The 13,796-nt window shown below is 41.3% G+C and overlaps 1 protein-coding gene across 1 annotated transcript in view; it reads right to left on the bottom strand.

Annotated features, from left to right (window-relative positions):
- Window positions 1-3,357: 3,357 nt before the first annotated feature.
- The window catches only part of ITGA8 (integrin subunit alpha 8), a 201,994-nt gene continuing 191,555 nt past the window's right edge, over window positions 3,358-13,796 (bottom strand). The window contains exons 29-30 of the mRNA XM_006756159.2: window positions 8,169-8,291; window positions 3,358-6,246 (exon numbers count right to left, since the gene is read on the bottom strand). Of these exons, the coding sequence (XP_006756222.1) occupies window positions 6,160-6,246; window positions 8,169-8,291 (210 nt within the window). The 3' untranslated portion in view covers window positions 3,358-6,159. The remainder of the gene's footprint in view (window positions 6,247-8,168; window positions 8,292-13,796) is intronic.

Genomic DNA, 13,796 nt, shown 5'->3' with positions numbered 1-13,796 from the left:
TAGACACACACAGAGGGGAGGTAATGTGAGACACACAGAGAGAACACTGTGTGAAGAAGGAAGATTGGAATGATGCATTTATGAGCTAAGGAACACCTGGGACTACAGAAGCTATGACAGAGGTGTAGAAATAATTCCCTCCTTAGAGCCTTCAAATGGAGCATGCCCTGGTGACAATCCTATATAATAAAAGCCTAATATGCAAATTGTCCCCTTGGGCTGTCATTCGACTGGGAGTTCGACCGCTCTCTATGATGTGTGCTGACCACCAGGGGGCGGTGCAAAACATGGCAGATGCCAGTGATGTGCTGCGACCTGGGGGTGGAGGTTATGGGGACAGAGGTGCAGTGAGAATGTGTGGTGTCCACCAAGCTTGCTCTTACTCCCCCTGCTACCCTCCCCTGGGACGCCAGGGCTTGCTTGCCAAGGAAGCCCCCATGCTCAAGTGCCAGGCACCTACGAGGAGCCCACCCCACACCCACGTGGCATCTTCCGGGTGAGCCAGGCTGCAACCGCCAGGACTGCAGGGGCCTGGCTGGGCTTCCCAGGGGTTCACACAGGAGCCAGTCTGCGAGGCCGGCCAGGAGAGAGCACACTGCCCACCTGGCTTCTGTGCAGTGCTGCTAGGTGGCTCAGAGGCCCACGCTGTGCCCGGCCTGCAGCATCTCTGCATGGGGACTCGGGCACAGTGACTCAGGTGGAGGGGGGCACACAGGGGTCCAGGGGCCCAGGTGCTTTCCAGGGCCCAGAAGTCAGCTGGGACCTGCCCTTCCATGCCAGACTCTTGTACTTCAATCACCAGCCAGACCTAAGAACTGCACCTGTGCATGAATTTTGTGCACTGGGCCACTAGTTTAATTATAAACTGCTTGCTTTAAGAATTGTGTGACTTGCCATGACTGGTTTGGTTCAGTAGATAGGGTGTCAGCCTGTGGACTGAGAGGTCCCAGGTTTGATTCCAGTCAAGGGCATGTACCTTGGTTGGGGGCACATCCCCAGTGGGGGGTATGCAGGAGGCAGCTGATTGATGTTTCTCTCTCATCGGTGTTTCTAACTCTCTATGCCTCTCCCTTCTTCTCTGTATAAAAAAATCAATAAAATATGTTTTTTAAAAAAGAATTGTGTGACAATAAATTTCTGCTGTTTTAAGCCATCCAATTTGTGGTACTTCCAGCCCTAGGAAGCTAAAATAGAGGATAAATATGGAATTTTTTTAAAGTTGAAAATTCTGACAGAAAAAAATTGTTAAATATGCTGACATCCTACAGACAATTAAGTGAATGAAAGTTGAAATCTAAAATTTTAAAATCAGGGAGGTCCACTTTACTGCTTAACAATAAATCCCACCTAAAGGTTGGCTAGTTTGCTGATCACTTGGTTATTTCTACAACACAATGCACAACCAAAATAAACAATAGCACAGAGATTTTCAGAACATTCCTACTGTGTCATATCATGGTGCTGATAGAAGTTAAATTCAGGCCGTTTTTGTTGAGGGGCACTAGTATCAGGCTACATTTCCATGTGGATTTTAGCCAACAATCATAAATAACAGAGAACTTGCTCATAAACAATTCCAAAAGGCAGTGTGTCAGGCAGATGGTATTTGGGGGGTGGGGTGGGGGAGTTGAACATGAGAAGCATCGTTGTGCCTTAAGTACGCTGGCCATCCTGAACTCACCATTAACTGAAGCATCAGTGGGGGTTATGGTTTTACTCAGCTCTCACGTGAGTCCAAAGTTTTAATGCTTTAAACTTCTATGCTAAAGAAATTAACCTTTTAATGTCATCAAAGTTCTGAAAGAGAAAATCTTCTATTTAGATTTTGGGGAAAGAACTTTAGACCCCAGGGAGGTAGGTACTGTCTTAACGTTCATGGATATCCACAAAAAGCTTTCATGTTTTGGCTCTTCACAAGGGTGCCAGGATGCTGGGTGCTAGAGAGGTAACCTGTGAGAATGGTGCAAATCTCACAGAGGATGTGTGCAACTTGCAAGGAAATCCTACTTTGTCAAAAATTCTGCAAGCAGTGATACTTACCTCATTTGTCCAATCTAGGAACCCAAATAGCAATTCAATGTTTAGAAAGTACTGACACAGTTAAGTGTCTCCATTAAAAGTGTCTGGAAGTGACAAAAGTAGCAACAGAGTTTGTTGAGAAGACAGCTCTCACTGATCACATTAACCTACCAAGCACTTTATTACTTTTCCCCTCACTATGAGCACAGGTAGGCTTTAACCAGAGGCTGGCCCCGTGTGGATCCTTCCATGTGCTTCAGGGAAATCTTGCCCCACTCAGATTAGTTTGTACTGAGATGGGGCTTTGATCTTCAGCACCAATATCACTGAATCTTACATTTGGCTGCATTTTTTTCATCGGGGATACACAGATACCCCTGGACCAAAATGCCATGAAGGACAGGAAGAGCCTTTGAGTTGGCCAAAGATGCAAAGGAAGGCTTCATAACAGATTTGTACTAGTATACAGCCAACATTTGAAAGACAACATAGAGAAACCAGTTGTATAAGGGTGGGGGTGTCAAAAAAGAGCTAACAAAATTTTAAACATTTTTATTGCAATTTAATTCACATGCCATAAAACTCACCTACTTAAAAAGAAGACAGTTCAATGTATTTTTAGTATTTTCAAAGTTGGGCAATTATTACCACAATATAAATTGATAACATTTTTATCATCCCAAAGCAGTGATGTATTTTTGCTCTTTCAAATTTCTTCCAATGTTATCCCATATAATAAAAGCCTAGGTGGCGTCTTGCGACATCGTCACAAGATTGCCACCACAAGATGGCCAGCACAAGATGGTCACCACAAGATGGCCAGCACAAGATGGTCACCACAAGATGGCCAGCACAAGATGGCCAGCAGGGGAAAGCAGTTGGAGGATTGGGCCGTGGCCAGCACAAGATGGCCAGCAGGGGAAAGCAGTTGGAGGCGATTGGGCCGGCAGGAGAGGGCAGTTGGGGGCAAGTGGGTGAGCAGAGGAGCAGTTAGGTGTCAATCAGGCTGGCAGGGGAGTGGTTAGGGTATGATCAGGCTGGCAGTCAAATGGTTAGGGGCAATCAAGCCGCTGAGCGGTTAGGAGCCAGCAGTCTTGGATTGTGAGAGGGATGTCTGGCTGCCGGTTTAGGCCCAATTCCACAGGGATGGGGCCTAAACCGGCAGTCAGACATCCCCCAAGGGGGGGCTGAGGGACACCCCCCACCCCCGTGCATGAATTTTGTGCACCAGCCTCTAGTTTTTATAATAAAGAATCAAGGTATAGACAGAAACTTTGATGTCTGCTACTGTGGGAAAGTTTTCCTTCGCTTGTGAAATAAGCCACAAGTACATCAAAGTGTCTTTCATTTTTAATTTTATTAGTGAGAAGGTAAATAGGTACATGAAAATCTTCACAGATATCTACAAATGTATTTAAATAAAACAGGAAAAGGAAAAGAGTTGAAATAGGATTTCAGTGGTGACTAGTCCATATTGTGTACTTATTGTATAAAAACCTCCAATTTTATAAAACTTCATTTGCCCATTTTCCACATCTTAAAAACCAGCTGCAAGAATTTTCAAAGGGGGATCTAACAAACAGAGAGACTCTAAGACAAGCACGGCACATTCTGAGTTAGGAAAGTGATTAGCAATCCTGTGACCAAAAGCAGATGTGCTCAGTGCGTGGTAAGAGGACCCTGCGTGTAGAGGGGAGCTGAGGAACTGATGCCTGGAAAGTCCTCTGACCTCAGTGTCCCCTCCTCCATTTGCTTCCACATTCTAAATGGTTGAGCGGGCCGGTGTGTGCTTGCCGGCCTCCACGAAATGCCTGTAGGTAGCGATGTTCACCCTTTTCGAAGGGACTACTCTTGGCTGCGACTGTGTTGAAGGCAGAGTTTGCCTTTGAAGCCCTCATACCATGCTCTGTTCCAGGTCCCAGTCTCCTTAGGACCTCTAGTTTCTCCATGTGTCTGTGTGAGTGCTCTCACGGGGTCCTACATTTATCAAACCCTAAGAGTTCTGAGTTCCTTCACCAATGTTGTTAGCTTAAAAGGCAATGGGTGAGTTTTCTCAGACACCTCTCATGACCAAATATCCTGAGGTGCTCATTTCTATTGGCTAAAATGGAGACAAGAGTTAAGGCATTATTTGGGGGCACAGAGTCCTGCCTGAAATCCCTCCAATCAAATCCTGTAGATGGTTATTTCCTTAGTGTAAAGCCAATTCTAGATAACTGACACCTAGGACCAGAGGCTGGTGTGGGGCCCACAGAGGCTGCTGTGAGACCCACAAATAGTTTGAAGCACGTGCGGTTCTCACCCACAGCCAGCCGCATACACTGGGAGCCAGACTTCATTCCTGACAGACTTGAAACCGCTACCATGACAGGATTTAATTCATACGTGGGAAGAATATGAACTGCATCCGTGTCTTCTTCCATGTGCCTTTCATTTGGTCTCCAAAGAAATTCTGCAGCTACAGCCAAATGGCTTGTCTCCAGGTTAAGGCACGATAGAAACTTAATGTCTGTGAGTTTGATTGTTTGGCTCTTCTTTCAAACAAAGTGTGATGTTGAAACTGGGATACAAGTTGTCCAATGGCTCTGTAAACTTAAGGTTTTGGGTCTGCTTGTTCCATCATTCTTAATATTCAGGATATTAATTTAAAAATAACTAATGCCAGTGTAAACATGCCTTAGATACATAGGTCTATAAAATATTGCACACAAATATAAACTTTGTTCAGCATTTCTTCCTAGTAATTTTTCATTATTATAAAAAGGATACAAAGTTGTGCAACTATATGAATTTGCCTGGTCAATTTTACTTCAAAAATGTTAATATTACACGTAAGTATGGCTTATTTACAAGTTTTAAACATCAAGTTTTTATGATGGTTAAATTCAAGATGATGGGAAAATACCTTACATAAAGATACTTTTCCAAAGTCATGTACTATAAAGATTATCAGTAAAAATGAGTAGTAAAGTTGGAATGGGCAATTTTAAGTAAAATTCTTGGGAATCCATTTTCTAGATTCATCTCACACCTGCATAACTTTTCACTTCCTTCCTATTTATGTGTAACATATATTCTCTGTGTACATAAAAAGTGTGAGATATAGTAGAGAAAATAGGTATTTATCTGAAGTTAAATATTGGTGTTGCTTCTTATAGATATTAAAAATATGTTTACCTATATTGTTAAATTGCTTTTCAATCAACAAACTCTAGACATTTTTCATAATTACCGTAACTTTTAAACACCACACAGCATTGAGAGTACCTTGAAATGTATGTATTGCTAATTAAGTAAATGGAACAATTATTTTTTTAAATAAAAAGAACTACAAATGTAACTTTTTGCAAAGCTACATTAAGCAGATGTGAGTCCCTAGAAAGTGTGAATATAAGTAATTTCAGGTGGAAGGCAGCAGAATATTAAAAGAAGCTATCTTCTAATACCAATTTGCTTTTCCTTAACATGATCTAAAAATCTCTATTAAATGACTGATCTGCACACAATGGTTAACTTAGAAGGACTTAAGGGTGTGATTTAGAAAACCAGCTGACCAAATCTTAATTTCCAAATCCTCTCCATGGCCAGAGAAACGGAAAATAAATAAATAAATTGTTATCCTTGCTTACAAGATTATCTTTGTTGTTTCAAAAGTACTTTCACAGTACCAACAACATATACTTGTCTCCCTGAGCCATAACATCATTAGAAATATCTCTTTTCCATAGGGAGGTGTCAAATATTCTGTAGGATACAGTAGTGTTGGAAGGTTCAGTCCTAGTTCGCCTTCTAAATTCTATCATAATCCAGTCCTTTTGTCTTTGTGACTTAAGTTGGATTTACCTGGAAAGCAGCCTTCGTTTCCATACCCACTTCAAAGTGTCTGCCAAATACAGAATGACTCCAGGGGAAGAAACATGCATGATGGCTGTTTCTACAGTGGTGAGGATGTCTCCTTCCCCAAGGCTCGCGGGGCTCCGTGGCAACGTCTCCACAGGGTGGTGTGGATGAGGCAATAGATCCCGGCCTTTCCATTTCCTAGGACACTGGCAGGTCCAGGAAAACCTTTGTTTAACCCTCATGTTCTTTCTTTTCTTTGAACAGGACCTGTCGGAGTTTTTGGTCTTTGGTTTTACCTTTTCAAGCACCAGGGGTTTTCTCATCTGTCAGCTGTTCCCTGTCATTCATATCATCTTGCGGGGGTCTTGACCTGTCAAAGAATCCACACTACAGAAAAGAAAAATGGGCTATAAAAGCAAGTCGTTCTAGGAATTTGTGAAACCCCTCATGCCAATAATGTTCACTTTATGTATTTGCTAAGGAACTTAGAGCTCTGTGGAGGTCATCTTCTCGAGTCTCCAAATGAGGGGGTGAAAAAAGAGTACCCTTAATCTGCAGAGGAATGCCCTGCATCGGGCAGTCTTCGTGCCTTCCTACTGCCTTGCCCTGATAGTGGGAGGATGCCCGTTTTATACAAACTAGGTATGGACCTTGCATCTTTCCCTGGGGTTACAGGCCCTGGCCCGAGAATGTCCTCTCTGCTTTCCTGCATGTTTTCTGGAGTCAGCAGCAGCACCAACTGCTGGCCAGGGAAGGGAGAGTCACTCCTGAAATATAGCTTCCTCAGGATGGATCACAGGAGGAAGTGAGGGGATCCTTGGGCACCCCTCTGCACTCAGTGGGGCATATAGTATATAGAGAGAAATTTATTTTAATCCAAGAACATCTTAGGACCTTTACAAAGATTTACCAGGAACTCTGGGAAGAGGTGATTCTAGAATGTTCATCCTCCTGAATTTCAAATTAGTTATTTGGTCTAGGCCCGAGGTCAGCAAACTGGGGCTCACGAGCCACATGTGGCTCTTTAGCCCCTTGAGTGTGGCTCTTCCTATGCCTTAGGAGTACCCTAATTAAGTTAATAACAATGTACCTACCTATATAGTTTAAGTTTAAAAAATTTGGCTCTCAAAAAAAATTTCAGTCGTTGTACTGTTGATATTTGGCTCTGTTGACTAATGAGTTTGCTGACCACTGGTCTAGGCGAAACCTCCTACAAACCTGGAACCTCAGTTTGTGTTTGTTGTTTCTTCATTAGGAACCCAACCCACTGGGTTTGGCTTATAATATCAAGTCGTCTTTCTGTTGTAGAACTAGCACAATGTTCTGTCAGTTGGCACATATAACTATAACATTATGGAAATACAGTTACTATAAATAACAGAATAACACAAAAGTCTATTTGTAAAGGCGTGCAAGACTATAAGGGCTCAGGATGGCACAAAACAACTGATACAGATCCGAAACGCCAATTTTTAACTTAAAAGGCAAAGTTTTCCTAGTTTAAAGGTCCAAAGCATGCTGCATATTGTTTTTAAATAAAAACACACTATGATTTTTGTAGAAACACAATAGTGGTTAAGTAAGATCTGACTGGATTAATTATTCTGACAGTCATATAATCCTGACATTGTTTCTCTTTTGAAATGGAAAGATTTGTGAAACTTGGTAATCATGTCTGTTTTGGGGCCAGAAATTAATTTCTATTGTAGATTTTTAGAACAAACTTTAGTATAACACATGAAAGAGTAAGTTAAGCCTTCCTAATGGAGACAAACCAATCGGCAAGATTAAAAAAACCCCAATAAGTCCAAGAATATTATAACATGCATGATCTATTTGCCCTACTTGACAGTCCAAGTACCAATTAATTACTATATTAATTACATCTGTGTTGTGTTTATAAAGAAAAATCTCAAAGGATTGTTGATAGGACCATTTAAATAAAAAGCTTAAGATCTTGGTTAATTAAACAAGAAAAAGAAGTCTTCATAATAACATTTTCACTCCAAGCATATTGGAAAAAAGGTCACAGGTCTTAGTTAATAAAGTATAATTCTCTCTCTATTTATTTATAATAAGTCTCAAGATAAAAGCAACCTTAAACACCCCCAGTCTTCTTAAATGTCAGTTACACAAGGGTACTGTTTGCCAAAGCAAACAAGATACAAGGTTTCTTTTATGCTTTTTAGACTGTTAGAAACCCCCAAATCACACCTCTAGTATTATCTTTTTAAATCCCTAGATAAAGCCTTCTAAATCCCTTCAGCGGCCTCTCTACTCAAAAAGGAAAAGAAAATAAAGAAACTTACCTTCCATAAAGCCAAAGTCAAAATGGCCAGAACCAATAATCCAAGAAGTATCGCTAGTATTATCACCCACAATGGGATTGAGAAGGAAACATTTGGTGTTGCCCAAATAACTGATGTCTTAATCTGAAGTGGAAAATAAAGCAAATGAGCTCTACTTAGAAAACTCTTTGGTGAAATAAAGCAGTAGTTACCAATATAATATTGGGAGTAGTTCTGAAAGGATCCATATAATAATTGAAGTCATCCTAGGAGAGGCTGAAGGGGTTATTGCTCTTGAACATGGATCTTAAAAACTCATACATTCTCATGTCTCCCAGGTTGGGTGAAAAGCCAGTCACAGATATGTCGTGGATGTTTGGCTTATAACTGCACAGAAACCCTAAAATGGAAGTGAGGTGGGCCAGGAACCAACAAGGTGGAAAGGAATGACCTTAAATTAGGCTGGACCTTTTATAAAAACAGTGGCTAAAAGTAGACCCTACAAAAGACCAAGTCTGTCTACTTACGCTTCTCCACCAAACTGAGCTAACCTTGCTGAGAGGTGAGCTTGCGCACAACTGTTGGATGTGCAGGAAAGTTAGAAATCATCTCACCCAACCCCTCATTTTACAAACGAGAAAAAATGAGTTCCACAGAGCTGATTCACAGAGCTAATCAGTGTCAGTGCCTCTTTATCTCTAGGTTCTGTGCTCTATCAAAGGACAGCCCGGAGTGTGAGGCTAGCCATCTTGCATTTGATGGAAGTAACTACAGTAAGCAGAGTGAACGGTGATGCTGAGGAGCTGCCTTCAATCCTAACTCCAATTTTCAGATACTATTAGGACTCATTTCATTCCCAGTTTGCAAGGGAACCTGGAGTTACACGAGGTCTTCTCAGCAGGCTTGCACGCTCCGTGTCTGTGAAGGACCCCTGTCTCCCAACGTGGGCAGAAACAGCCAAAACAAAACCACCACGCCGCGAACACCTTTCGTCAAGGCAAAGAGAATAAACATATTCTTGGATCCAAAACATTCTTCACCAAGGTGGCCTATCTGGCTACAGATCCAAGTAAGCATTGCCTCAGCTAAACTGTTTGAAGTGATCCCTGGCAACTTGTTGTCAAGTTGGTTGGAAGGCTCATGAGTCCAGTCCTGACACACGCTCAAGAACTCCGGGCCGCAATTCTCTGATCCACCGGTCAGGAGAGGATAAATTCATGATGAAGGTCGCTGGGCTCTCAAACTTTCCCTGGCTGGAAACATATGGATGTCTTCATAGCCTGCACTCGGGTATTGGGCCCTGAGTCTGCTCACTGCTTTGCTTCTGCCTCTTAACTGGTCTGAGCATCCTGTCTATGCTCTTCTCAGCTTGTCAGGGTTTTATTGCTCCTTTCATCTTGGCTCACTTCCTCTATGCATCAGACATACTGATGACTTAATTCACTGAGTTCTCGGGACCCAAATATCATTTATACTTAGAGCAAACAACAGAATCGACTGGAGTGAAACTGCTAGTCATTCCATATGGACGACAGTGCCAAGGAACAGAGATGGCTCTCAGAGAAAAAGGCTGGCCGTGACCTACTCATGGTTACTCATGTCCTTTCTTCCTTGGACTGTTAGCCGTCCTTGCCAGTGTTGTCCCGATTTCATCGAGCACATCAGTAGGAAGTGCAACATTCCGTGATCCAATGGCATTTTCCTTTCCCTGCTTGCCACAGTTTAAGGACAGGGCACATGGTACTGAAGAAATGCATGACAAGGGCTCAAAGCAGTCACCGTGTCCCTGGTTTCTGCAGCCTAAGTAATTTATTTAAAAACTATCCTTTCATGTGTCCTGCATGAGCAAGTCAGGGACTAGATCATTTCTCAATTCTTTTTATATCCTGCTCCCTTACAAATTCCATCTGACAACATATATGAAATCAGCATACAGTCCTCATATCTGTGGTGTTCAGAGAAAGGGCATGCAGTTGCATTTTAAAATGACCCCAATGTCACTGGGAGCAGACTGACTCTGTTTTGGTAATGAGAATTTCAGAACTTTGGAACTGAAAAGGATGGTAGTGATTGTGAGCTCACCAGCTGGTTATGTTGCTCCGGGAGAGAGAAAATCTGGAGCCACATAAATTCTGAGGTTTCTTAGGTTCTTTTTCTCCATAAGCTCTAAGGCCATGGAGGAAACACAGTTTCAGTCTATACTCTGTGCGTGTGTTAGAGATTGCGTAAATTATCGAATTTACATTAAAATAAGCAACAATGCTTCTCAATTTTCCATCCTGATTTACCTAATCTCTTAAATCACCTCCCACTGTTTCATGTTAAACATAGGGAACAGTCCTAGTTTTGTAAATAAAAAAAAAGAAAGAAAAAAGCTAAAGGAATTGAAATAAAGGCTATAGACCAGCCGTGGGCAAACTACGGCCCCGCGGGCCAGATCCGGCCCGTTTGAAATGAATAAAACTATTGAAAAAAAAAGACCCTACCCTTTTATGTAATGATGTTTACTTTGAATTTATATTAGTTCACACAAACACTCCATCCATGCTTTTGTTCCGGCCCTCCGGTCCAGTTTAAGAACCCATTGTGGCCCTCAAGTCAAAAAGTTTGCCCACCCCTGCTATAGACTGTTCAAATTTTTAGTTTAATTACAACAAATGGAATGGAATGAAAGAACGGCTACCAACTACTTTGCTGGGTTTTTGGCCAGTTGATTATTGCAGGTTGGGATGTATTTTCTTTAAATTTGGTCTGCCTGCAGAAAGGAGCAGGGAGGTTACTTACAAAGAACTAATAATGATATCTGAAGGGTGTTTTTTTTTTTTTAGGAGTGTTTGAAAAGTAGGAATAAAACATTAAATTGAACAGGATATGCCTCGTAGGAGCTCTTGAAGCAGAAAACAGCTTTACAGGGGTCATTACAAAATCTACTGGCTCTTTGTTTGCATTCACTTCTTAAGATTCTGACAGCAGCGTCTTTAAAAAGTCCACGGAGAGGATCGCTAGTGCCCCTTTCAGTTCCAACATTCTGAAATTCTCAGCACCACACTGTTGTGTCTGCTGCCAGTAACATTCTGTTCCTTTAAACAAATACCACATCATAGTCTTTCTCTGAACACTTTAAATGTTAGGTTTACACAAATTGTATATATTTCCTATATGTCATCATATGTCACTGACTACAAGGAAAGGACATAAAGAATTTTTAAACCAGGTGAACTGGAGTGACTGCCCTCCTGCACTTGCATCCTGCTCCCTTGCAGGCTGCCTTTATGACATCCATGTGGCACTGAGGCTGCCCAAGCTTCTCCACGTAAATGGGTGCAGCTTCAGCGCTGCCAGGTGTGGCTCAGGGCTGAGCATCAACCTATGAACTGGGAGATCAAGGTTCGATTCCTGGTCGGGGCACATGCCTGCGTTGCAGGCTCCATCCCCAGCAGGGGGTGTGCAGGGGGCAGTCAATCAATGATTCTCATCAATATTTCTATCTTTCTATCTACCTTTCTCTCCCTCTAAAAATCAATAGAAACATATTTAATAAACAAATAAATAAATGGGTGCAGCTTCAGGGACCTTCCTTGGCCCCAGCTGTTTTCCTAAACTTATCCAGGCTTTTCACTTGCATAGTCAAGACGTCACCACACCATGGGGAGTGAAAAACAGAAAGCCAGCAATAGTGCCCAGAGCGTTTCTTCAGATTTCCAGTGCAGAGGAGCAGACAACTGCTGCTGGAAAGAGGTGGATGAGAGTCACAAATGACACACCACTGGGAGAGTCACATGCCTCGAAAGGAGAGGTCCTTCAGAGAACATGTTGATTCGGGGCTCATGTGACATGTCACATCTGCAAATGGCAAAGGGGCATTTCATTCGCAGGTGGAAACAGGTAAGGCAAAGCTTTGCCTGAAACAAAATACCACAAATTTGTTAGTTCTAACATTGATGTTTTTCTTGCAGCTCCTTTTGACAAGCCCACCAGAAGCTTACATTGTCCATTGGATAATAAAGAATGAGAAAAATAGGTCTTAATTTTTAGAGTTTCTAATGACTAATCACTGATTTATAGTAAGAATTTTTCATTCATTTCAAATTAGATTTATTAAACACTGCATGTTCTCTGAGACTCTGTGGGCCTTCTCATCAGCTCCAAGCTGGAACCTTCTATAACCCTGCTCTACACTGCTGTCCAGGAGAAACACAATGCAAGTCTAATTTAAAATTTGTAAGTGAAACATTTTCTAGTAGCCACATTAAAAAAAACACACAAAAAAAAAACAAGGGAAAAGAGCCCTGGCCAGTGTGGCTCAGTTGGTTGGATGTCGTCCCACACATTATTAACCCACACACTGATAGATCAGCAGTCGGACTCTTGGTTAGGGCACATAACCAGGTTGCAGGTTCGATCCCCGGGATGGGTGTATGCAAGGAGGCAACTGATCGGTGTTTCTCTCTCACATGAATGTTTCTCTCTCTCTCTTTCCCCCTCTCCCTTCCTCTCTCTACAAAACAATAAAAATAATTTTAAAAAAATAATGGGGCATTAATTTTAATATATGCTTTTTAACCCCAAAAATCAAAACTATTATTTCAACATGTAGTTAATGTAAAAATATTCATGAGCTATTTTATATTCTTTTTTGTTTTTACTAACTGCAAAATCCAGTGTGTATTTAATAGTTGTAGCATATAACAATTTTCAATAGTTAAAGTGAAATACAGTCTTACCCAAACAATAAAGCTGTGTTTAATCGAAAAAATATTTTATACAACTGAAATTTTAAATTTACATTTAAATGAGTTAAAAAGAAATAAAACTATGAGTTCAGGTCCTCAGTCACACCAGCCACGTTTCAGGTACTCAGTACCCACGTGTGGCTCGTAGCTACCACACAGACTGCGCAGCTCGGGGAACGTCCCGCATGGTCTCACACAAGCTGGGATTCACTTTGCCCAAGCCTAAGGTGCTTTCACCGGGAAGGTGTTCCCAAGGCAGGAGATGGGATGTACTTAGGACCAAAGGTTTCCCTTAGGAACGTGGGCTTGTGATTACTTATTTTAAGTGTTTTAAGAAAGAAGCTAATATTGAGTAACTGAAGTACTTAAAATTTAGGGAGGAAAGTTGCATTGCATGCCAGCTAATCAACAAACCATTTTAATTTATTTTTATGTACCAAGAACCTGTAGCTATTTAAGGAAACAGTATAAAGTTTTAACAATTCACTTATTATAATTATCTGCAATTTTAGGAAGTGGGATCCATAAACTGTAAGTGGTTTAGATTTTCTTAAAGTGATTCTAAGTAGGGAACATCTAATCTTACCTTCATCATGTAGTAAATCTTATTGTTCTTTATTATGGTTGAAAGACCATAAATAAATCTTTAATATGCCTACATTTTCTCACTGACATTTATGATGTATTTTTGTATATTTTGACAAAAATAGCAAGGTAGAAGGAAAAGGACTCCCTTGTATTATGCAACTGTAATTAATGTTGACATCTGTATTTATGTATCACAAAATCTTGTGTAAACATACTTCAATGAGGTCACGAGGATGTTTTAAATAAATGTACCAAGACACCCTACCTACGGTGCCATTTTAACATAAGGTGGACCAGCTGAACACACATTTTAACAACATTTAAACAG

This window comes from Myotis davidii, unplaced genomic scaffold (assembly GCF_000327345.1).
Source record: "Myotis davidii unplaced genomic scaffold, ASM32734v1 scaffold494, whole genome shotgun sequence".
Classification (NCBI taxonomy): domain Eukaryota; kingdom Metazoa; phylum Chordata; class Mammalia; order Chiroptera; family Vespertilionidae; genus Myotis; species Myotis davidii.
The sequence above is the reverse complement of the archived record's forward strand: the minus strand, read 5'-3'. Positions and strand labels throughout refer to the sequence as shown.